The sequence below is a fragment of the Castanea sativa genome, chromosome 6, assembly GCF_040712315.1.
Source record: "Castanea sativa cultivar Marrone di Chiusa Pesio chromosome 6, ASM4071231v1".
In the NCBI taxonomy this organism is placed as follows: domain Eukaryota; kingdom Viridiplantae; phylum Streptophyta; class Magnoliopsida; order Fagales; family Fagaceae; genus Castanea; species Castanea sativa.
The window spans coordinates 56,074,659-56,099,878 of NC_134018.1; the positions used below are offsets into that span (position 1 = coordinate 56,074,659).

At 34.5% G+C, this 25,220-nt stretch overlaps 3 protein-coding genes across 3 annotated transcripts; all 3 read left to right on the top strand.

Annotated features, from left to right (window-relative positions):
- The first annotated feature begins 3,141 nt into the window (after positions 1-3,141).
- On the top strand, positions 3,142-6,755 carry LOC142640550 (short-chain dehydrogenase/reductase 1-like). Its single transcript, XM_075814692.1, has 5 exons — positions 3,142-3,239; positions 3,373-3,619; positions 4,591-4,656; positions 5,391-5,567; positions 6,190-6,755. The coding sequence occupies exons 1-5, from the start codon at positions 3,220-3,222 to the stop codon at positions 6,565-6,567; spliced, it is 888 nt and encodes a 295-aa protein (XP_075670807.1). The 5' UTR covers positions 3,142-3,219; the 3' UTR covers positions 6,568-6,755.
- A 3,217-nt stretch (positions 6,756-9,972) lies between these two features.
- On the top strand, positions 9,973-19,324 carry LOC142640226 ((+)-neomenthol dehydrogenase-like). The gene is made up of 5 exons (XM_075814303.1): positions 9,973-10,062; positions 11,772-12,170; positions 12,550-12,597; positions 13,196-13,369; positions 18,903-19,324. The coding sequence occupies exons 1-5, from the start codon at positions 9,973-9,975 to the stop codon at positions 19,275-19,277; spliced, it is 1,086 nt and encodes a 361-aa protein (XP_075670418.1). The 3' UTR covers positions 19,278-19,324.
- A 1,875-nt stretch (positions 19,325-21,199) lies between these two features.
- Positions 21,200-24,704, top strand: LOC142640548 ((+)-neomenthol dehydrogenase-like). Its single transcript, XM_075814690.1, has 5 exons — positions 21,200-21,304; positions 21,385-21,631; positions 22,293-22,361; positions 23,045-23,233; positions 24,101-24,704. The coding sequence occupies exons 1-5, from the start codon at positions 21,285-21,287 to the stop codon at positions 24,479-24,481; spliced, it is 906 nt and encodes a 301-aa protein (XP_075670805.1). The 5' UTR covers positions 21,200-21,284; the 3' UTR covers positions 24,482-24,704.
- Positions 24,705-25,220: the final 516 nt, after the last annotated feature.

Below are 25,220 nucleotides of genomic sequence, written 5' to 3' on the forward strand. Positions count from 1 at the left end.
ATATGAACACCCTACCAATAATATGAGGACTATTGTAGCAAAATATTTCATTTTAGAGAGACCTAAAGAAATATTCTAGCTTTTGTGAACTTGGAATTTAATAGATAATCTGTTATAATTTGGTAGAAACCAAAAGATAATATAAAAATTATTTTAGCACACGAAAAGATAATATAATCTCAATTTTATAATAATGTTTTCATTAATTGAGAGTTGGACATACTTTACGAAACAATCCAGCTGTTGAACTTGTAATTTAATAGATAATCCGTAATACACTGGTAGAAAATATGAACAACCTACACAACCAAAAGAAAATATAAAAAATATTATAGTATACAGAATTATAAAACAATATAAACAGAATTATGCAGAATTATGTAGTAAAACTATGCAGTAAAATTATGCAGAAAACTTACCACAAAAATTGAAACACCAAAAATGGAAAAAAAGGGTATGATATTAATATAAACAAAATTATGCAGAATTATACAGCAAAATTACGTAGTAAAATTATGCCAAATTATACAAACACAAACAAACGGGGAAAAAGGGTATGATATTAATATAAACAGAATTATGCAATAAAATTATGTAGAATTATGCAGAAAACTTACCGCAAAAATTGAAACACCAAAAACAATTTGCTTTGCTTATGCAGAATTATGCAGTAAAATTATGCAGTAATCCTGCACAATTTGCTTTAATATAAACAAAATTTTGCGGAATTATGCAGAAAAATTATGCAGAATTATGCAGAAAACTTACCGCAAAAATTGAAACACCAAAAACAATTTGCTTTGATTCTAGCACTACTGACCAACATAAACAGGTTCTTTTATTTTTGAAACGACATTCAAGCAATCTCACAAACACATTAATGGCATGCCAAGGATGCTCGTCTAATATAAACACAAGCACAAACAAATGGGAAAAAGGGTATGGTATTAATATAAACAGAATTATGCCGAATTATGTAGTAAAATTATGCAGAAAACTTACCGCAAAAACTGAAACACCTAAAATGGAAAAAAAAGGGTTTGACATTAATATAAACAAAATTATGCAGAATTATGCAGTAAAGTTATGCAGTAAAATTATGCAAAATTATACAAACACAAATAAACGGGGAAAAAGGGTATGATATTAATATAAACAGAATTATGCAATATTATGTAGTAAAATTATGCAGAATTATGCAGTAAAATTATGCAGAAAACTTACCGCAAAAATTGAAACACCAAAAACAATTTGCTTTGATTCTAGCACTATTGAGCAACATAAACAGTTCCTTTCATTTTTGAAACTACATTCAGGCAATCTCACAAACACATCAATGGCATGCCAAGGATGCTCGTCTAATATAAACGCAAACACAAACAAACGGGAAAAAAGGGTATGATATTAATATAAACAGAGCATAGAAGTTTTGCACCCAAAAAAAAGAATTGAGATGTAGAGATACCTCAACCAAAGCAGGCAAGTTCTGTCAGTATTTATACACCATGTGGAAAGGAATAAAGGAAGGAAGGAAATCCGATAGGCAGCCGTTACTGCGAAACGGTAGAGCAGGAAGGTGGGTAGGCTTCAACGTTTTTTTTCTCCTCCCTTTAAGCTTCCCTCCACGTTACAATCTTCAAACTCTCTGTCTCCCCAGACTTCTTCTTGGTCACGCAAAACCCTAAAGCCTTCCACGTTTTTTTTTTTTTTTTTTTTTTCCTTTAAGCTTCAACGCTTTTTATTTTTTTTCTTTTTACCCTTTAAGCTGAATTGAAAAGTCTTTGGGTTGGGCTTGATAGTGGAACTAAATAAATAAAAGGTGGGCTGGATTAATTATACAAATTTATTATAGTGTGATAGTGGAAGCAATAAATAAGTAGTGGGCTGCATTTATAGGGCCGTGATTTATAGGGCTGAAAATTCTAAAAACCATTTTTAAATTGAAGGGAAAATTATATTTTAAAATAAAAAATGACGTAGCAGCTGATGTGGCGCAATGTGAGAGCAGCAGCATTAAACGCTACGCTTCAGCTTTTAGTAATATATAGATAGATTATTGCATTGTATTTTCATACATATCTCACTATATATAATATCCAACTACAAAATATATTTAATTTGTTAGTTGTTAGACCACAAAAAAAGTTCTAATATAAAACATAATTTCAAATAACATATTGACTTTTAAAAATATACAATATAATACATTAATTCTATAATTATTTAATAAAACATATTCATATCAAATTTTTCCGCGCGTCGCGTGGGTTTGCAACTAGCTATCATAAAAAGCCAGTCTAGGCACAAGCCCAATTAACAACCAAATAGTTCCCCTAGTTAATAAAGACCATCGCAAAGAAATTGTCCAACAAAATCATAGGTTTCTTGTGGTGCTAAATAGGGTCTATCAATTTAAATTGAGAGACTAAGCTCATATACTATGTCTAGGTAAATTGATCAAATACTTATTTAGATTGATCACTAAAGACTACACATGCGGGCAACTACATGTTTTTTTTTTTTTTTTTTGAGAAGAGGACAACTACGCATGTTGATTCACGGTTTCATTTTCATTACGGGGAAAAAATGGAGGGAGAACCAATATATATGTGCGTGTGTATATATATATATATATATATATATTTTTTTTTTTTTTTTTTTTTTTCAAAGGACCTTTTATTTATAAATATAATTACAAAACAGTCAGTCCAATGGACTACATTGGACTACGACTACCGACTACCCATACCTATATTGTCTGTCCCAAACAAAATATTTTAATGTAAAAATAATAATAATAAAAAATAAAAATGTGCACATATTCCATATTTTAGATTTTAGTACTACATGATATTCTTGTTGAAGGTGCCACTGCATTAGATTCATGGATTCCATCAAAATTCAAAAGAGTTGACAAAGGGACAAACCAATATGGCAGCATCCGCGTAGACATGAGTTTATAAACATTATTTGGCCCCTTGTTGCGGGATTTGACAGAGGAGTAATAGATACCTTTAGTATATTATTATATATGACAAGTACTATGTTGCTGTGCTGTGTGACTGACAGTGGCTAATTTTCTATCAAAATAATTCTCAAAAAATGGAAAAAAAAAAAAAAATCCTTAAAAAAAATTCAGTATAATATGACAAAATTTAACTGAAATCCATTTCAGTTTGTTGTTCTCTTACTTCTCAGAAAGTCCCTAGTTCATCTTCAATGGCAGAAGCAACAAAGAGGTATTTGCTGAATTTTTTTTTTTTCTTTCCATTTTACACTTCCCATCACAGCCTCTAACCATATATATAACAGTATGACACCCATAGCTTTTTTAAAATAATAATATCAAATATTGGTATCATATTTTTTCAGATATGCAGTAGTTACAGGGGGAAACAAGGGGATTGGGTTTGAAACATGTAGGCAGTTGGCTTTGAATGGGGTCACGGTGGTGTTAACATCAAGAGATGAGAAAAGGGGTCTTGAAGCTGTTGACAAGCTCAAAGAGTCTGGCCTCTCTGACCTTGTGCTTTTTCATCAGCTTGATGTCACTGACCCTGCTAGTATTGCTTCCCTAGCAGATTTCATCAAAGCCACTTTTGGAAAACTTGATATCTTGGTAATATCCTAATTCAGTCTCTTAGAAGATTTTCTAGTTATATATTGGTTTGTGTTAGACTTGCTTCAGATTTCAACAAAACCAGATTTGGTACATATTTATTCTAACTTGTTTAGCTACCATGACTGCATGACATGACATGGTCCAAAGATTTGGATATTTTCTCCCTCTCTAATCTTCATTGAAGTATCTGCCAAATTTTTTATAATAATTGTAGGAGGCTGTTTGTAGTATCCTGAATCTTCTTTCTTTAATTTACACAAACTATTTTACAATATTTTTACAAATAGCTGATGTGGTTTTAGTAATTTTCAAATAATCATTGATAAACATAAATATGATGTTAATGATGGACTCATATTAGAACTAATAAGAATTTGTCACATCAGCAGTTTGTAAAAAAATTGTAAAATAGTTTGTACCTTAGCGTTACTCCTAATTTATATTGCCTTATTATATACTTCTTTGCACCATCATCAACTCCTGGATCTCATTTCCAGCAATAAATAGCTCATGCATTGAATATAATGAATCCTCCCTCTCACAATGTGTGGGCCTCATGGTCATGTGGGACCCACATGTCATAAGAGCAAGAGTGCATAAGTCAAATGCATGAAATACATTCTCTGGTTGCAGATGGCGAAACATGACCAAAATACTCTTAACTTTCATATGTGTAGAGAACATAAGAATGTAACCATGCTGGCTTCAACTAGTTCCAACTTTTCCTATAATGATTTATCAATTCTAGAAATAAAAAGCAGTTTAGGAATTTAACTTGTAAAAAATTTAAAGAAATGTAATATACTACTGCTATTATAGACTCTTCTTATGTACTTACAACTGAAAATTGGAAGCATAACTGTGGTTAGTTATTACTGAATAGACAGATATGAAATCTAGATCGCAATCTGTATTCTTATTTAGATTAATAGGAATGAAAGATTGGAAAATGATGGAATACTGTGCAGGTGAATAATGCAGGGATTCTTGGAGCCACTGGAGATGCTGATACTATAAGGACTTCAGCTTTTAATGTAAGCTCTTTATATATGATTTATTTCGCTGCCACAAACTAACGGTTTGCAATTATATTCAAATTTGAGGAAGAGAAACTTGCTTTGATGTCACCGTTGTTAATGTAAAATTATGGGTACCATTGTTAATGTAACTTCTAACAAAGTTAAGGAGAAATCTTATCACTAATATGGGGCTGCTTAAATATTCATTTTTCTTCAGCCAAAGGCCGTTGGAGGTTGTAAGTGGTTATTCTAGAGAAATTTCCAAAAAAAAAGAAAAACAATTTACTAAAGAAAGAAGATTCTTGTGAACTTTCAAGTTTCAATGCCATACATTCCTCTATTTCTTTCCAGAATTCTACTTGAAATCATTCTAGCACCTAGTAAGTTGCGTCAAGGACTATTTTAGTTTGATAAAACTATTTGCATTCTTAAAGGGAAGGTTATTAAGTTAAATGTAGATACAGTTTGTTTAGCTTCTCAGCTGCTTTACCAAATTCATTGTGCTTCTGATAAGATCTTGTTATATTTTGCCATTTATTGGTGGGCTTTTTAAAAATATGACATGCCTGTAGCATTCTCCAAATAAAATTTGATTAGAAGGATGAAATCTATTCTTGTTATTTATGGGGTTGTGGAGTTAGGCATTACTAGGCAAATAGTCAATCAACAGCTTCCTATCAAATATAGCCTTCAAAGTATGGGATGTTTAACTTCCAAGAGGATTTTTTTTTTTTTTCTCATCAATGCAGGAAGAAGGAGAAATCACTTGGAATACAATGGTGACTCAAACGTACGAGTTAACTGAAGAATGTCTGGAAACAAACTATTATGGTGCCAAAAGAATGGTTGAAGCACTTAATACCCTCCTCCAGTTATCTCATTCACCAACGATTGTCAATGTTTCATCCTTCATGGGGAAGCTAAAGGTATCAGAAAGCATCATTTGCATTTTAGTCACCTTGATGAAAAGCTCCATGTCTTGTACCAGTTAAAAATTTGGTTTGAAATACAGTTATGTTGAATTGAAAGCGGATGATTCTGCTTGAGATTGGCTTAAATTGAGCTCAGAAACACATGAGTTAATTTGATGCCGCTTAAAATTTGACTGACTTGAGTCTCTCAGATTTTAAAAAAAGAAGAGTAAATATATTTCTTTTTATAAATGGATAATTGACCAACATAGACTTATTGTTTCACCTTGGTTTACCCTCTATGTGAAGAGTGTTATTTGGATTACAAATCATCAACACATTCATAACTTAAAAAACTGTATCGCTGATATTGGTTGTTGCTAAAGTTAATAAATTACTATTGTTAATGTAGTGGATACTTTGAGATGAAAATCATGCATAACTGGACATAATCTGTTTCTATACTGGTTAACTCATTGTTTTTCTTTCAAAACGAAATTGGTATTCTCTCAAAATAGCATTCATGGAATTATATGAACCACTCCCTATAGATATGGAGTTCTTTTTTTAACATCAAATTCTGAATCATTCTCCCATTAAAAAATTAAACTCAATTTTGCTTCCAATGTTGTTCCAGGAGATACCAAATGAATGGGCTCAAGGAGTGTTAACTAATGCTGAAAGCCTTACAGAAGAAAAATTGGATGAGGTATTAAGTGAGTTTCTAAAAGATTTCGAGGAGGGTTCCTTGGAAGCAAAAGGTTGGCCTGCTTATACATCTGCTTATATAGTCTCCAAAGCAGTTTTGAATGCCTACACAAGGATTCTGGCCAAGAAATACCCATCTTTCTGCATAAATTGTCTTTGCCCTGGCTATGTCAATACAGACATAAACTTCCACCTTGGCCCCTTAACAGTAGAAGAGAGTGCTAAAAGAGTTCTAAGGTTAGCACTGCTTTCGAGTGGAGGTCCTTCTGGCCTCTTCTTCGCCAAGAATGAAGTGACACCTTTTTAGTTGAAGACAATCTGTTTCTATAGACTTATCAAAATATTTGGCTCTCTAATGTTCATGCACTTCCCCTTTGGCTTATGTTCTCTGTCTAGGATTTGTGATGTAATAAGGATATGCCACTGTTAAGTCTCTTATCAGTACGGGCTCTTTAATGAAGAATCAATGTGTTTCTGGTGCTTCTTGGAAGCCAATATTAGTTCTTGGTGATGATATGTTTCAAGAGAAATATTTTTGGTTTGCAAGGGATTGTCACAAACATTAGAGGGACATTTCTCAGTTACACTAGCTAAAATCAGATTTATGATGGTTAAGAAAAGACTTGATAGATTTAAGGAATCTTCAAGTTCTATTGGCTTCAGAAAGATCTATCTGTTTAGGATATAGCATGGTTCAATGTATGCTATAACAATGCTTCTTTTTTCTTTTCTTTTTTTATTATCATAATGGACAAAGTTTGGCTCCAAACCTATTTGAAGCTAACTTTTCTAACCAATTATATTCTGAATATATCCATTGGAAATATTAGAAACTCTTACAACGTTATACTGCCTGATAAATCTTAAGATAATCTTTGGATTATTTTGCTTGTCTAAAAATTTACTAAATAAATGAGTTTAAGAGTTTCAAATTTGATAGTAAACAACATTGAATTGAAATAAAATCTCCATGCATAACAAACATATAAGGGGCATAAAACCTAACGAAGGACTTGAAAAATATTAATCTAATTGAAAAAAATTTAGAGATAAAAAAACCCCCCAATAAGTCACATCTAAGTGTAAGCTACTGCATTTGAAATAGGAACAAAATAAAACCTATAGCATATGCCATGAGGAGAATGATATATCCTAGTCTCTTCTCAAATAAAAGGCCAAGCAAGTCCCCAAAATGGACAATTGAGTAGGATTTGATAGCCCAAAAGGCCTTCTAGAAGAACCAAAGACAGTCCCTTGTGGGTGCTGAGAAATTTCCTCCCAACCAAAAGTTAGTGAAGAAAGTGCTGATCAATTTCCTGGTGGTCCAAGTCCAACCAAATTTTGGCTGACTTTTAGTGGTATAGACTGATCCAAACTATTGGGTTAAAATGAATTGACCCCTTACAATTAATTAATTAATTACCTAAGTTAATTAATTAGATCAAATTTCATGCAATAGTGTCGCAGCACAAACAAATCACCAATTATACTAAATGCAGCGGAAAATAAATTTGACACAAGTGATTTGTTTACGAATGGGGAAAACCACGGAAACAAAACCTCACCGGGTGATTTTAAGGTCACCACTCCCAAAAATCCATTATTATCAATCGCAAGCAATTACAAGTATAAGAAATCTTATCAAACCCTTTGGTCTATCCCGAAATACCAACCTACAGTTGAACCCTTACCTCAATACCCAATTGGACTTGTATTGTAGCAGCAATCTTTCTATTCAATGCACGAATCTCAGTATGTGACTAACCAATGATGCACGGATCTCAGTACGTGACTAACTCCAACAACTTGAAAGGTTGTTGGCTGCGAAGTTCTTCAATTCATCAACAATGAAGATCAAGAAGCTCCTTGATCACAAAACCCTTAGCGTAAAGACGCAGTAGCTTCTTCAAAGAGAATAATGAACTAGGGCACCTTCTTCATGTATTATTTTTGCATTCACTTTTGAGACGGCCTTTAAAATAAGCCTTATATATGTCTAGGGTTGTGAGAAAAGAAACCCTACAAAAATACATAAGCTTGGCCAGAAAATCAAATCTGGAAATTCTGATTCCATAAGTCCTGACAGAAACAGCTTATGTCGAGCTTCAACATTAAATCTCGATAGAAAGGATTTTGTCGAGACTTCTGTCAAGCTTTAGTGAACAGCTCTTTCTTCACTTGTTTCTTGGTCAGATCTTTATGGTTTTAATACTTGACTTGAACACTTGTTTCTAGAAGTACTAAACTTATCATAGATCTACCCAATTATAAGTAAAGTGCATTTTGTTAAAAGATTTGCCAATTACATAAAATATGTCCCTAACACAAACTTTACACAGCAATTGGAACCAAATTTTGGCTGACTTTTAGTGTTATAGACTCGTCCAACCTTTGCACAACAATTGATGCTCTGTGCTCTCGTGAATAAGTGTTTTGGATTGCAGACCATCTATATATTGGAAAGGTACTACAAAATAAATTTTCTATTCTCATTGGATTTGGATCTAGTGAGGTCAAATTGCAATCCTTAAGCCAACATTTCTTAACCTAAACTTTGCATCATCATCATTATTAGTAATATTATTTTGCTGAATAACCTAAACTTGGTATTTTCCAAACTCAACCACACTTTCAGTCTTCTTTTTTACAAGATAGAATTTCTACTCTAATCTAATCTAAGTGTATATATGTGTGAAACTCCCTCCTAGATACTTGAACCCCGGCCCTTTCCCCTCACACCTCACAAGCACTTATACTTATGAAGTAACCATCACACCAAATGTGTGCCGTAGTCATCTTCAGTCTTAATAAGGCATGAAAATGTCGGTCTTCAGGCATGGAAATGACACAAGGCCAAGTATAAGTGCTTGTGGAGTGTAGGGGGCAAGAGCCAGGGTTCAAGTCTCCAGGAGGGAGCTTCACACACATATACACTTAGATTAGGTTAGAGTAGAATTCTATCTTGTATCAAAAAAAAAAATTTAGGTACATAAGTTTTAATAATAAATAATAAAAAAAGTTATCTTTTTTGTTTTATAAGAAAAAAAGTTATCTTTTTTGTTTTATAAGAAAAAAAAGTTATCTTTTTCAATAAAATTCAAATTCAAATTTACTATGTGTTTAAATTTAATTGAACAACTTAATGCATGGTAACTGTACCTAATACTAATGATTATTCAAATCATTTTTATCTTTTATTAAAAAAAAATAGCCACAATATTGAGCTACCATTAGAATGTAATGTTAGCAACCAGCACACAAAGGCATGAATTTCTTCAAAGAGAATTTAATCTCCTAACTTTTTTTTTTTTACCCTTTAATAAAAAAAGATAGGGGTGACCAGTCAATCTCATTTAGGCGTAATAATGTCTAGTTCATGTACCAATTAAGAAACCAATGTTTTTACTGTCAAAACTAGGATTTTATGAATAGGGCAAGAAACTATAAACCAACAAACTTGTACAATTTATTATATAAAAAAATTAAAATTCAAGAATATGAGAAGAAATATACAAAATAAATGTCTTTTAGTACATTTTGACTCAATTATCTATCGTGATGGAACTTGAGGTTGTTATAAATTTGGAAAATCATCTATGATTTATTTTAGGGTAAATTACAAAGTTGGTCTTTATTCTTTAGGATGAAGTCTATTCGTCAGTCGAGTGTACCTATCCAGATGGTGCCAAGACCTCGTCACTGCCCCTACAAAATGGACCAAAGCTTTCCTGAGATGGACACCGGTGTGGCACCGACCACAACATCTCCGAAACCTAAGTTAGTATCTAGAAATCTTTTGAGAGTAAGTGAGAAGTGCAAAAGTATTTCTTTTTGGGTTGAAAATTATGTACCTTCTGTATTCCTAATGAGTGTGTATATATAGCCATTGTGGCCTTGATTGGGGTTTTCATGCTCTTTCTTGTAACGCCTAAGAGCTTATTAGTGTGCATATTGATGAGGATCTAATGGCCTGACAGCTGGCTTGTAATTGTTCGAGGTATTGAATCATCTTATTAATGACTTGTCTGTCCTCGTCTGTGCCCAAGATGGATGGACGAAGGTATTTTCTAGGGTCGTCCAAGACGAGATATCTCACCAGTCCCATCACTTTACACCATATTTTTATTTGATCATTGTCATTATCTGAAAAAAGATGATATATGAAATGAAATAATAAAAATTGATTTTTCATGCAACGTCAACGGCTAACTATACCACCATATCAAATAAAAAAAATAGTAATTCAAAAGTTTTTGTTCTTCGCCGGTCCACCCCAATCGTCCACTTCACCAACATCAGGAATTTCGGAGCACACATTGTGTTAGGTTCTAAGACCTTAGGGATTAATGTATTAGAACTTCAATGTGTATTGTGTTGGCAAACCATGATCAAAACATTTAGTCTAGGTTTAGACTTGCTCAAAGTTTGGTTTAATGTTAGTTTGGAATCGAGTAGTTGCAGAAAATTACTGTTCTATTTCTGCACAGCTCGATTGATAGAAGAATAGACTCGATTAATCGAGAATCATGCATCAGGAATTTTCTGTAGAATTTTAAGTCGGCCCAAACAACAGTTCTAGCCCATTAAGGATTAGGGTTTCAGATCTACTTCTCCCACTATATAAAGGAAACCCTAAGCACATTTTTAAAGGCTTCTAAGAGAGAGAGAAGAGTGTGCTTCTTTTTGTATCTAGGGTTTGTACCCAAAATCTCTCTAGAGTCTTTGTTGCTCATATTGCTGTTTGTGTGAATCTCTTGTGAGATCAAAGAGATGCTTGCCTTCACACAAGCTTAGGATTATCAAGAAGGAGATTGCTTCAAGAACTTGATGATCGTTCAATTGCTGCCATAAGAGCTTAAAGATAAACAAGCGGGAGTGCTTGTACTTGCTGGAGAATCCAAGAAAGAAGGAGTCCGTGGTCTCGAAGCTTGCACGTGGTCGTATCAGTAAGTTCTACTGGTGGGTAGTAATAGGATGTTAGTGGTCTAAGTCGCTATTGTACACTTTGATTCTTTCATAGTTGATTCAGGTTTACCTTGAGGATAACTAGGTTAAATCCTCCCCAGGTTTTTTACCGGTTTGGTTTTCCTAGGTCGTCATATCTTTGTGTTTTTATATTCTGCACTTTACATTGATATGATTATATGATTGTGTTAACCTAAATCTGGATTTTGGACTAAGTAATAACTTGGCTTGTTAACTAGGTTAATTCAATTGTGGTTTAAGGGGTCTAAGTAAACTCTACACATTGGGTTGATCACAAGAAGATGTGGAAATTATAAGATGGTGTGGATGGGTTTGTAGCTAGAGATAGGAGGTGCCAAAAAGCCGATTGGGTAGCTGAACATTTTAACCCAGTAAGACAGGATGCAAAATAAAGCAACAAGGTTGCCAATTGGGATTGTTTGTCGTTGGAGATTGGGCATAGTGCTTCTGCAAGGTAGTGATATTCCCTATTGTTTGTGATCCATATTTGTGAATTTCTATATAATTCGAATGAAGTGATGTTAGTATCGTCTTCAGAAACAAAGAGGTAGTCCTAAGGTCCTTCCATGGTGTCTCTATAGTCTATATACTAAATTTCCATCACATCTTCTAACCACAAACGTAACGCCCATCTCTCTCTTTTTTGCATGTGCTCATGTTGTTATTGTTGTTTTCAGGTTTGCAGTTGTTACAGGAGCGAATAAGGGGATTGGATTTGAAGCAGTTAGACAGTTGGCTCCAAATGGGTTCGTAGTGGTGCTAACAGGAAGAGATGAGAAGAAAGGTCTTGAAGCTCTTGGGAAACTGGAAGACTCTGCTCTCTCTGATAATGTGTTTTTTCATCAGCTTGATGTGGCTGACCCTGCCTCCATTACTTCTTTGGCAGATTTCATCAAAACCGAGTTCGGGAAACTTGATATCTTGGTATGATTCAAAGCTAATTTCTTTATAGATTTCTATCTCTTTAATTTGGATATCTTTCTTCTTGAAATTATTTCTCTTTGAACTTAAACTTCCCATGTTATTGCGAAACAAAATTACTTAAATTCCTTATAATGAAAAAATCAACTATAGTCTATTACATCATATCTACTAGATATGATAGAGCTTGTGAGATTCATCATATTTTAATTCAGTGGATAATGTACAGAAGGGATAAGATTTGACGACAAGTTTGCCGTTAATGAATTTCATTGATGTGATAACCTGACAGATTTAATAATGTTCCTTGTGTTCAAACTTCAAATCCAATTCTTGTTCGATGTAAACAAAATTAGTCATGTAGTTTTGAAACTATGTGCAGGTGAACAATGCAGGGATTGGTGGAGTCAAATTCGATTCTGATGGTGGGGTAAGTATTTAATGGATGATTTGTCTTTGAAGCAGAATATAGGTGGGCTTGAAATTCATATACGCGCCCTTGGCAAAAAGTTTAATTTACAACAGTTGCAAGTGTCTTGTGCAGTTTGTTTTCACTTTTGACGTCATAGTTGGACTTCTTCATGTAATTTACTTTGAGATCATTGTTAATTTAGAAATTAGAACTACCATAGGGAGTGCAGCATAATCAGATTGAGCAAAGAACTAACATAAAGAATGCTTCTATATCTTTCATGCGATGCCAAAGACCAATGGGGAGGTTCAAAGAGAATAATCTTTCATACCCGTACTGTTCCTTGGAAAAATTAGTATCTATAAGTGCTCTGTTTTGTAGCTTAACATGATGCCTATTTAGGCCAAAAATTAGGATTATATTTGTTTGCAACTTAGGCTTTTTGAATTTAGAGTTACTTTTCTTTTATGATCAAGGGGTAAAATATTTACGTTAAAGCTATGGTATTTTTGTTCTGTTTTGTATATTAAAGTTCAGTAGATTGTATCACTCTACCTTGGGCTTGAAGTATTTGGTGATAGTTACCAAGTGGATTGAGTTCTTTTTACTGCTGCAGCAAGGAGATGGAATTGTTCAGCGTAAACTGATTCAAACTTATGAATTAGTAGAGGAATGCCTGAAAACTAACTACTATAGAGCTAAAAGAACGGCTGAAGCACTCATTTCTCTCCTCCAATTGTCAAATTCACCAAGGATTGTTAACGTTTCATCCTCCGCGGGTCAGCTAAAGGTATGGAAGTAACAAAATCCTTCTATATAAATACATTATCAGCACGTCCCTCGGTAAGAAACTTGGTTGAGTTTTACACTAGTTTGGTAGGCTTGAAACTCAAGCAAGTTAGTCATAGAGCAGATGACTCAAATTGAAGGTTAGACTGGCTTAAAATGAGTGAGATACAAACCAAATTTATATCAACTCCTCTCATTAGTTGATCAAGCTGAGCCAACCAGGTCAAATTATTGCTAATGAGTTCATTTTAGAACAATGACAGAAGTGACACATTTTTCCACTTTCTATCACTCTCTGGCTTGGACAACTTTCCTTAAGAAACAAGAGCAAGAGAGACAGGGAGGTGTATACCATAATATCAACAGACAATGCCCTTCCCATTAAACATTGGATTGTTGGGCTTTGTGGAGCCTATTTGTGTTTGATTTGGTTGATGACCCAACCCGACCTGACTTGAATAATGTTAAGATTTTTTGACACATTTTTTTGACTCAAGCCAAAAATTCTTTTCGCCTGTTTTGTAGCTCATTGTGAATCATGTGCGCATGATATAGAAAAAACGCTGTTTTGGTGATTAGAATTTCTGTCGTTGTTGTTTTTGAGAGAGTGAAAAATTGTAGCCACACTTTGTATTTTTTTCCCTGATAATAGTGAAATCCCAACAATTTCGTGTACGTAGGCAAATTGCTGAACCACGTAGATACTTTCTTGTGCGTGTGATTATTTTTCTTTGGCGTGCATTTTCTCTATTTTTTCGTTTCTCACAGGTTGGGAATTTTGTGGTAATTCCCTACAACTAGTATCAAAGTCTAAGGTTAGGTTTGAGTGGGAGCAATGGAAAAGGAAGCAAGAAAGTTGTCTGAAATAGAAAATTTCGATGGCACAGACTTCGCGTATTGGAGGATGCAAATTGAAGATTATCTCTATGGGATGAAATTGCATCTGCCTCTTTTGGGGACAAAACTTGCGACTATGAAAGATGAGAAATGGGCTCTTCTTGACAGACAGTTACTGGGAGTCATCAGGTTAACTCTGTCTAGGTCTGCTGTACACAATGTTGTAAAGGAGAAGACCACAGCAGATCTAATGAAGGCTTTGTTTGGTATGTATGAAAAGCCGTCAGTAAACAACAAGGCGCATCTGATGAAAAAACTATTCAATCTGAAGATGGCAGAGAACGCATCAGTAGCACAACATCTGAATGAAGTTGACACTATCACAAATCAATTGTCATCTGTAGAAATTGATTTTGATGACGAGATCCGTGCACTGATCGTTTTAGCTTCTTTGCCAAACAATTGGGAGGCAATGAGGATGGCAGTAAGTAATTCTACAGGAAAAGAAAAGCTGAAGTACAATTACATACGAGATTTAATTCTGGCTGAGGAGATTCGTAGAAGGGATGCAGGTGAAACCTCAAGATCTAGTTTTGCCCTAAACCTTGAGTCAAGAGGCAGAGGTAATGATAGAAATTCAAATCGGGGTAGATCAAAATCTAAAAATTCTAATCGGAATAGAAGTGAATCTAGATCAGGCCAACAAGTACAATGTTGGAACTGTGGGAAAATAGGTCACTTTAGGAGGCAATGCAAAAGTCCTAAAAAGAAGAATGAAGATGATTCTGCTAATGCTATAACAGAAGAGGTACCAAATGCATTATATCTTGCAGTAGACAGTCCACTTGATGATTGAGTTTTGGACTCAGGAGCTTCGTTTCATACCAGTCCACACCGAGAAATCATACATAATTATGTTGCAGGTGATTTTGGTAAGGTGTATTTGGTTGATGGTGCAACCTTAGATGTTATGGGTATGGGAGACATTCGAATATTGTTGCCCAATGGGTCTATTTGGTTATTAGAGAAGGTTCGACATATTCCTAACCTGAGGAGGAATCTGATTTCTGTTGGATAACTTGATGATGAAGGGCATACAATACTATTTGCTGGTGGTACTTGGAAGGTTACAAAGGGAGCCAGAGTATTGGCTCGTGGAAAGAAGACTAGTACTCTCTATATGACCTCAAGTCCAAGAGACACAATTGTAGTTGCTGAAGCAAGTATTGATACAAGCCTATGGCACTACAGACTTAGTCACATGAGTGAGAAAGGGATGAAGATGCTGTTGTCAAGAGGAAAACTACCAGAATTGAAGTCCATTGATTTTGACATGTGTGAAAGCTGCATCTTAGGACAACAGAAAAATGTGAACTTCTTGAAAACTGGTAGGACACCAAAGGCTGAGAAATTGGAGTTAGTACACACTAATTTGTGGGGGCCTTCTCCGATTGCATCCCTTGGAGGTTCAAGGTACTACATCACTTTCATTAATGACTCAAGTAGAAAGGTATGAGTTTATTTTCTGAAAAATAAATCTCATGTATTTGAAACTTTTAAGAAGTGGAAGGCCATGATTGAGACAGAAACAAGTTTGAAAGTAAAATGTTTGAGGTCAGTTAATGGAGGAGAGTACATAGATGGAGGGTTCAGTGAGTATTGTGTTGCACAAGGAATTAGGATGGAGAAGACCATTCCCAAGACACCACAGCAGAATGGTGTGGCTGAGCGCATGAACAGAACTCTCAATGAGCATGCTAGGAGTATGAGGTTGCATGTTGGACTACCAAAACATTCTGGGCTGATGCTGTTAGCACTGCAGCTTACCTAATAAACTGAGGACCATCAGTTTCCATGGAGTTCAAACTTCCTGAGGAGGTTTGGAGCGGTAAAATTTTCCCATTTAAAAGTTTTTGGTTATGTTTCTTATGTTCATATTGATTCTGATGCTCGTAGTAAACTGGATGCAAAGTCTAAAATATGTTTTTTCATTGGCTATGGTGATAAGAAATTTGACTATAGGTTTTGGGATGAACAAAACAAGAAAATCATCAAAAATAGAAATGTGATATTTAATAAACAGGTTATGTATAAGGACAAGTCAACTGTAGTGCCAGATGTTTCAAAGATAAATTAAAATAAATTTGAGTTTGTCAACTTAGATGAATTGAATGAAAGTACTGTCCAGAAAATGGGTGAAGAAGATAAGGAGAATGTAGATTCACAGGTAGATCAGAGTACACCTGTAGCTGAAGTCCGCATATCTTCCAGGACCATTAGACCTTCACAGCGTTATTCACCCGCTCTAAATTATCTCCTATTGACTGATGATGGTGAGCCAAAGTGTTATGATGAAACCTTGCAAGATGAGAATTCAAGCGTGAGTTAGCCATGAAGGATGAGATGGATTCCTTGTTGGGTAATCGAACATGGGAACTGACTGAATTGCCAGTAGGAAAGAAGACTTTGCACAACAAGTGGGTATACAGAATAAAGAATGAGCATGATGGTAGCAAACGTTACAAGGCTAGATTAGTTGTTAAAGGGTTCCAGCAAAAGAAGCACATTGACTACTCAGAGATATTTTCTCCAGTTGTGAAGATGTCAACAATCAGACTGGTATTGGGAATAATGGCTACAGAAAACTTACATTTTGAGCAATTAGATGTAAAGACAACATTCCTTCATGGTGACTTGTAGGAAGACATTTACATGATTCAGCCAGAAGGGTTCATTGTTCAGGGACAAGAGAATCTAGTCTGCAAATTGAGAAAGAGCTTGTATGGCCTAAAACAAGCTCCTAGACAGTGGTACAAGAAATTTGATAGTTTTATGCATAAAATTGGGTTCAAGAGATGTAAAGCTGATTACTGTTGCTATGTTAAGTTTTTTGACAATTCTTACATCATTTTACTGTTGTATGTGAATGATATACTCATTGCAGTTCTAGCATTGAGGAGATTAATATTCTGAAGAAGTAATTGTCAAAATAATTTGCAATGAAGGATTTGGGAGCTGCAAAGCAAATCCTTGGTATGAGAATCATTAGAGATAAGGCTAATGGTATTTTGAAGCTTTCACAGTCAGAGTATGTGAAGAAAATTCTTAGTAAATTCAACATGAATGAAGCTAAACCAGTGAGCACACCCTTGGGTAGTCATTTCAAACTAAGCAAACAACAGTCACCGAAGATAGAAGAACAAAGGGACTATATGAGCAAGGTGCCCTATGCCTCAGCTATTGGCAATTTGATGTATGCTATGGCGTGTACAAGGCCAAACATTGCACATGCAGTGGGAGTTGTGAGCAGATTCGTGAGTAGGCCAGGAAAGTAGCATTGGGAGGCAGTCAAGTGGATTCTGAGATATCTGAAGAGTTCATCAGATGCATATCTTTGCTTCACAAGTGCAAGTTTGAAACTGTAGGGTTATGTAGATGCTGATTTTGCTGGGGATTCTGATAGTAGAAAAAATACTACTGGGTTTGTATTTACTCTAGGTGGTACAGCTATATCTTGGGCTTCAAATTTACAAAATATTGTTACTTTGTCTACAAAAGCTGAGTATGTTGCAAAAACTGAAGCTGGAAAGGAGAAGATTCGGTTACATGGATTCTTAGATGAATTGGGTAAGAAGCAAGAGATGGGCATTCTACATAGTGACAATTAGAGTGAAATTTTTCTTGCTAAAAATTCAGCTTTTCATTCAAAGTCGAAGCATATATAGACAAAATACTACTTTATCCGGTACTTTGTTGAAGATAAGCTGGTAATATTTGAGAAGATTTGTGGATTTAAGAACCCGGCAGACATGTTGATTAAGGGTGCCACTGTTGAGAAGCTAAAGCTGTGTGCAGCTTCAGTTGGTCTTCTAGCTTGAGGACAGGAGGATGAGTGTGTAGGAAGGAGGGATTGTTTTTTGGAAGATAGCGGCTGATTTTGGTGATTGAACTAGTCTCCAAGTGAGAGATTTGTTGGGTTTTGTGGAGTCTAATTGTGCTTGATTCGGTTGATGACCCGAATAATGTTGTGTGATTTTTTAATGAGAGATTTTTTTAGGCTTAATCCATGAAGCAGAGGCTTGGGCCGATAGGCCCAAGCCGTAGTGCTCATGGACAAGCCTCCTAGGAGTTCGAGAGCATAGCCTCGGGAAAAAAAATTTTAGCCTGTTTTGTAGTCCATTGTGAATCATGTGCGCAGGATATAGAAAAAAACGTTGTTTTGGTGATTAGGGTTTCTATCGTTGTTGTTTTTGAGAAAGTAAAAAACTGTAGCCGCACTTTATATTTTTTTTTCCCTGATAATAGTAAAATTCCTGCAACTCCGTGGACGTAGGCAAATTTCCGAACCACGTAAATACTATCTTATGCGTGTGATTATTTTTCTTTGGCGTGTGTTTTTTCTATTATTTTTTTTGTTTCTCACATATTGGGAATTTCATGGTAATTCCCTACATGGATGACCCTGCTTGTTTTCCTTAGTTTATTATGGAACACTTTTCCAACTATTTATTGTGATTCAGGCTCCTTCTAAAATGGTTAGGAATCTTATTATACATTTTTTTTCCCATCTTGTGCACCCCAGCAGAGATTAAGATCTTGTATCCATATTGAATTTGTAATAGTATTCCAAGAAAGAATTTACCTTCTTCTTTTTTTATTGTCAACAACATTTAAAAATATTTCTTGTCATGTTTCAGAACATCCCAAATGAATGGGCTAAAAGAGTGCTATGTGATGATGAAAACCTTACAGAAGCGGAAGTGGATGAAGTATTGGAGGAATTTCTAAAGGATTATAAAGAAGGTTCACTGGAAGCCAAAGGCTGGCCTACTTTTCTTTCTGACTATACAGTCTCAAAAGCAGCCATGAATGCCCACACAAGAATTATAGCCAAAAAGTACCCTAGCTTCTGCATCAATTGTGTCTGCCCTGGCTTTGTCAAAACAGATATAAATCGCAACACTGGCATCTTACCTGTTGAAGAAGGTGCTGCAAGTCCTGTGAGGTTAGCACTGCTGCCTGATGGCAGTCCTGGCCTCTTTTTTGTTCGGCAAGAAGTGTCTCCTTTTTGATCGAAGACAACCCATTTATTTGGATGGATTATAAAACCACATGGATTGTAAGTTTTGAAGTTAAGTCTGTTTTCTCTAATTTACGTAAGACCTTGATGGTGAACTTAATAACACCAATTTGGGATTTTGATGCCAGAATATAAGCTAGTGACTTTTTATGTCATGTGAAATATATGGTTTGCACAATGTTATCTAACTAATGGCCAACTTTCCTGAAGTACTTATAATTTTGCAAATATAGTGAGGGAAAAAAATGAAGAAACAAACTTAGCATTTGAGTATACTTAGAAAAGGGAGATCTCAAGATAATTTCTTGCATACCATTGTTCTTCTTTTGAGAGAAGCATCCTGTTGTTTTCAATGGTGTTTACACTCAACAAAAATAAATATTAAATAAAAAGGAAGAAAAAGAAAAAGAAAGAAAGAGGTTTCCTGTTTCATGGTGAAAGGGAGCTGATATTATCTTTTAGAGAGAGAGAGAGAGATGAGACTATGAGAGAAATGAATTAGTAATGTCTTTTGTGTCCATATAGCATTCATGTAGAAAATAGAGTTATAACTATTAGTGTTTTTGCGATATAGAGCTTTAATGGTAAAGTTCTTAACTATTTCTAGTGTTGGGCCTGTTGGCAAATTATAGTGAATACTGAATAATGTTTACATTCTTGGCATTGGCATGCATGAGCTTATGCTTATAAGCTCCAAAATTTTCAACTAACCTTAAAGTTGTTTTTTAGTGTTAAGAGTCCTTAAAGCACTTTTTTAGTGGGTCAAAGCACTTTATAATTGCAAAACACACCAACACTTTGTATCGCTAGCCGTACCTGCCTATGAAAGGCAGCTTATAGCAGTAAAGTCTTTGTATGATTGCGTATCACTAACCATAGTTTCATACAAAATTTAAGAACTTTATAGCTTGACGGACACTTTCTAATGTTTCCGACAAATTTGACTAGGGTTCAAATGCTAGCTGCAAGGTGGCTATGAGGACATGTCTATTAACATTTTGGTTGTCTTCTCCCCTATTCTCTCTTACATTTATTTTGATTTTTTTTCCTTTTTTTTCCTATGCTTTTCTTTGGCCAATGAATGAAGATGGAGACATAACCGACTAAAAGTAGTCGGCTAATGGTTTAAAAGTAGTCGGCTAATAGATTATATCATTGTTTGAGGTAGAACGTAGAAGAAGCATCTAAGTGCACATCATACCTCACCTATGATGTTAACATTTGTGTCCTCTAGCATAATTCATAGATTTTAGGATTACTAGGCGTAATATCAATGCCGACAATAAAAGAAGAAGCAAGGTGGTTTTCATATTCTTTCGTTTAATTTTCTTCTTCTCTCCCGGTAAGTTTAAATTTCTTATTTTTAGTTGTGGTTGATTTTAATATGATATTTTATTTTGACTTATAAAAAATTAAAATTTTAACAATTATGAAAATATTGTAACAATTTCTTGTATTAATATATTATTTTATATATATATATATATATACACACACACATAAAACAAGGTCTCATATGTCTATAAAAAAATTAGAAAAAAAATTGACCCAGCAGTATTACCAAAAAAAAAAGAAGAAGAAGGCAATGAACAGTATGTATTGACACAAAAAAAAAAAGTAATTTAGCTATTACTATATTTATGAAAAATATTGTAAACGTAATATGTATTTTTTTTTTTTGCAATATCTTTTTTCTTAGTTATGATTGGTTTTAATATAATATTTTATTTTGACTTATGGAGAATTAAAATTTTAAAAATTATAAAAATATTGTGACAATTTATTAATATAAACTGGTCTCATACGTATATAAAAAAATTGACCAGGCGATATTATCCACAAAAAAAAAAAAGGAAAAAAAATGCCAATAAACGGTATATCTTGACCAAACCAAAAAGTAGTGTAACTACTACTGTAGTTTTACAGTCACGCTTCTTATATATAGAAGAATTAAGCACAGCTTTCACTACTGCAAAAGTGTCCCAAAGTTTCATCATCAATGGCAGAAGCTACAAAGAAGTACTTTGCTTCTTCTTTCATGGTGTTTTCGCAATAGTGCCATGACACACTGTTTCATTTATACTTTTCTTTTTTCTCAGGTATGCAGTTGTTACAGGGGCCAATAAGGGGATTGGTTTCGCAGTATGCAGGAAGTTGGCCTCAAATGGGATCGTGGTGGTGCTAACTGCTAGAGATGAGAAAAAAGGCCTTGAAGCTGTTGAAAAGCTGAGAAAGTTTGGGCTATCTGACCACGTTGTATTTCATCAGCTTGATGTGGCGGATCCTGCTAGTATAGCTTCCTTTGCAGATTTCATTAAAACTGAATATGGGAAGCTCGATATATTGGTACTTTTGAAAGGTTTTTGATGGTTTAACTAGCCATTTGAATTACTGTTTGGAAACCAAGATTCTTCTTCTTCTTATTATTATTTTTTATGTATGTTATTAACATGTGTGCTATATTTTGAGTCAATAATATCTCTAAAGTTTTGTCTTTTATGCATAGTTTTAATATACAAAAACATGAAATTTAAGTAGTTTATAGATGATATATTCACTGACTTTTTGATCATTCTGAAATTTTGCAAGCATTTACCTTTACATATATTATGTTGAGTAACATTGTTTAAAGTTACTCTTGAAACAACTTTTTGAATATGTATGACAGAGAAGAAGAAAGAGGAGCAGAAGATATTGGAAATTTTAATATGATAAAAGTGTAGACTGTAGAGACTAAACAGCAAACACAACCTTGCTTTAAATTGCATAAAAATCTGCACATCAACTCCATCGATGAATTTTCAACAGGAACTAAAGCTTTGTTGTAAATTGCTCTTGTTATAATCCCATCTTATGTACAAATTTTAAAATTTGATGTGATTGGTCAACTATCAATATAATAGAGACTCTCAATAATACTTGCTTCGGGTCATCTTGTTCATGATCCTGTTTTTGGTTTAATTTACAAAATAAAATAAATGATGACAAATCTTAAAATTCAATGCAGGTCAACAACGCCGGGATCTATGGAACTATATTAGATGGAGATGCTTTAGCCGCTTCAGGTCTTGCTAAGGTAAGTTATGAAATTATGATATTTTTTCATTGCCAAAAAATAAGAAAAGGGTGAGTGGACTTGGATGTAACTTTGAGAAAGAGTGATTTTACTGTAACTTCAGGATTAGACATAATCTTGTTATAACTCTTGTTGATCATTGTAGTTAATTCCTAACAAAGTAAGAAGGAATCTTAAGCCAAATCATTATTATTTAACCAAAGTCCTCTTGCAAGTTGAAAGTAAATAATCTATTAAATTGCGGGGTTTGAGTCTAGAAATCAGTCTCTCCAATAAAAATTAGGACTAGGGCGGGTTATCTACCAATCACCGCTACTCCACCAAAAGGGATTTTGTGCCCTAGGTATGACCTTTTTTATGATATGGTCATGTTCTAGAAAGAAAACCCATATAGAACCACACTAGCATCAATTAACTTTGACTAAAGCGACTTTAGTCAAAGCTAGCGTATTGTGTCTAGTTGCTGATTAGCTATTTAGGATTCCTTGTTGCGCTCCCTATGAAATCTTGCAATGTTTGGCCACAAAATTATGGAAAATTTTACCATAAGAATAGTGTGTTTGGGTCTTCAGACTGGGGTTGGGAAGCTAACTAAGTACTATTGTTAAGCAAACTGTCTCTGCCTATCATTTTCTTTGTACAATTGGCTTGGAAGAGAATGAAGTTGCTTCTTATTGATGCAGGATGAGGAAGGTGCCAATGTAGATGTAGACTGGAGTAAAATAGTGACCGACACTTACGAGTTAGCTGAAGAGTGTCTGAAAATAAACTACTATGGCACCAAAGGAATGATTGAAGCACTTCTTCCAATCCTCCAGTTGTCCAATTCACCAAGGATTGTTAATGTTTCCTCTTCCGCTGGGCACTTAAAGGTATGAAACTGCAGATAAAATTGCCCAAACCCATATTAGAACTTAGAATTAAGTTTTATACAAGTTTTTTTATTTGGTTTTGAAATTCATTACAAGCAAATGTCATGGAATGAGCTAAAACTAAATCCCAATCAAAAGTAGATGGTTCAACTTATAACTGGCTTAAAATGGCTAATTAATCATTATCATGGTTTTTTAAGGAAATTACTATCTTTCTTTCTTAACAAATTGATGGGATTACACAAAGCAATCCTATCTCATTTAATATAGTAAGGGTAAATTAGGTAATTCATTTGGTCAAGCATTTCTATACTCTACCGAGAAATTATTATTTACACCGGGAGGACTGCTGATGTAATCCTCCCTCACCAATGAGATAATGTGATCTATGCAAATGTATGTGTGAGCTTTCTCAGCACAAGAAATAAAAAATAAAAATTACTATATGTCACATTTGAATAAATAACGGGAGGTCAGGGAGGACCATGTCAGTAGTCCTCCTAATGGATCTAATAATTTCTCCTGCTCTCCCTCAAATCTCTCCAATTTGGGAGAATTAAAAATGAGGAGTTAGAAGTAGTTAGAACCCCTCTAAATTCCTCTCCCTTCTCCCTTATAAAAATATCCAAATAAGGTAATTTAACTTACCCTCTACTTCCTCCATCCAAACAAGTTATTAATTAGCTTATTTTCAGTCAACTCTACTTTCCTTTACTCTCCCTTCCCTCAATCCAAACGGGCTTAAGAGCTGCAAAGTCTCTTTCTTCTTTAGCTTTTCAATTTTTTTTTTAAAAATTAAACTATGATTCATTTTCCCAATAATCAAATTAAAGTGACTTTTCTACTTTTCTTCTTCTACTGTTTCAGGAAATACCAAGTAAATGGGCTAAAGAAGTGTTAGGTAATGTTGAAAGCCTAACAGAAGAAAGAGTAGATGAGGTATTGAATGAATTTCTGAAAGATTTTAAAGAGGGTTCCTTGGAAACCAAAGGCTGGCCTAGATATACGTCTGCCTACATAATTTCAAAAGCATCTGTGAATGCCTACACAAGGATTGTGGCCAAAAAGTTCCCATCTTTCCGAGTCAATTGCCTCTGCCCTGGCTATGTCAAGTCAGATATAAACCACAACAATGGCTACTTGACAACTGATGAAGGTGCTGAAAGTGTTGTAAAGTTAGCGCTCCTGCCTAACGATGGTCCTTCTGGCCTCTTCTTTTCTCGGAATGAAGTGAAAACTTTTGAGTGAGATTATTCATTTCTACCGCTTCTCAAAGATATAAATACTAATAAGTCTGTACTTTTCCTGGAATTGTTTTCTTTCTATATTTTGAATCTCAATTTGATAGGCTATTTGAAAACCAATGTCTAATGTAGATGTCATAAAGTGTATGCAAAGAATACGTTTTTTCACTTGAGGGTATGTAATGTCAATTATATGCTTTTTTGTAATGAAACTTTTAAGAATCTTTTGTTTGTTGGTGCGGATGAGTGTGTTTCAAACACTTTTGCTCTCTGTTGCTTGTTCCAAATTGGTTAGAATTGAGTTCGCTTACGTGTTTATACCGTTTTTAATTTCTTGAAATATTGGACTTCAGGCTTATACATATAACTCATGAGCGGCTTGTCATGATGCGTGTGTAAGATCCAACAAGTTTTGTTTTGGGCCTTAATTTTTCTCTCTTTTTCAGCTTGTTTGTGTTCATTCACTGTTTGGATTAGCGAGTTGGGCACTTAATGTGCACAGTGACCGCTGGACTTTGGCCCATTAGGAACCCACTAGTCTATTTAATACTATAACATATTTTTAGACCTCTTTTAGGCAGTTGAACGCCCACTTGGCCATTTTTTCCTTGTCTAATATAATACCCTTTCAGGGATCAAATTCTCTAAAGTTCCTCAAGTACTTTACCACATAAAGTTCCCTTCACCTTGACCATTCATTTTGAATTAAATGGTTGGTATTATGCCATATCATCAATTTATTA

Bases quoted from the DNA above. Each gene is read 5' to 3' on its own strand.
- LOC142640550 (XM_075814692.1), top strand. From the start codon at position 3,220: ATGGCAGAAGCAACAAAGAG. The intron at 3,240-3,372 runs GTATTTGCTGAA...ATATTTTTTCAG, and splicing joins ATGGCAGAAGCAACAAAGAG to ATATGCAGTAGTTACAGGGG. The intron at 4,657-5,390 runs GTAAGCTCTTTA...TCATCAATGCAG, and splicing joins TAAGGACTTCAGCTTTTAAT to GAAGAAGGAGAAATCACTTG.
- LOC142640548 (XM_075814690.1), top strand. From the start codon at position 21,285: ATGGCAGAAGCTACAAAGAA. The intron at 21,305-21,384 runs GTACTTTGCTTC...CTTTTTTCTCAG, and splicing joins ATGGCAGAAGCTACAAAGAA to GTATGCAGTTGTTACAGGGG. The intron at 21,632-22,292 runs GTACTTTTGAAA...AATTCAATGCAG, and splicing joins ATGGGAAGCTCGATATATTG to GTCAACAACGCCGGGATCTA.
- LOC142640226 (XM_075814303.1), top strand. From the start codon at position 9,973: ATGGACCAAAGCTTTCCTGAGATGGACACCGGTGTGGCACCGACCACA. The intron at 10,063-11,771 runs GTAAGTGAGAAG...AAGTGATGTTAG, and splicing joins TATCTAGAAATCTTTTGAGA to TATCGTCTTCAGAAACAAAG. The intron at 12,171-12,549 runs GTATGATTCAAA...AACTATGTGCAG, and splicing joins TCGGGAAACTTGATATCTTG to GTGAACAATGCAGGGATTGG.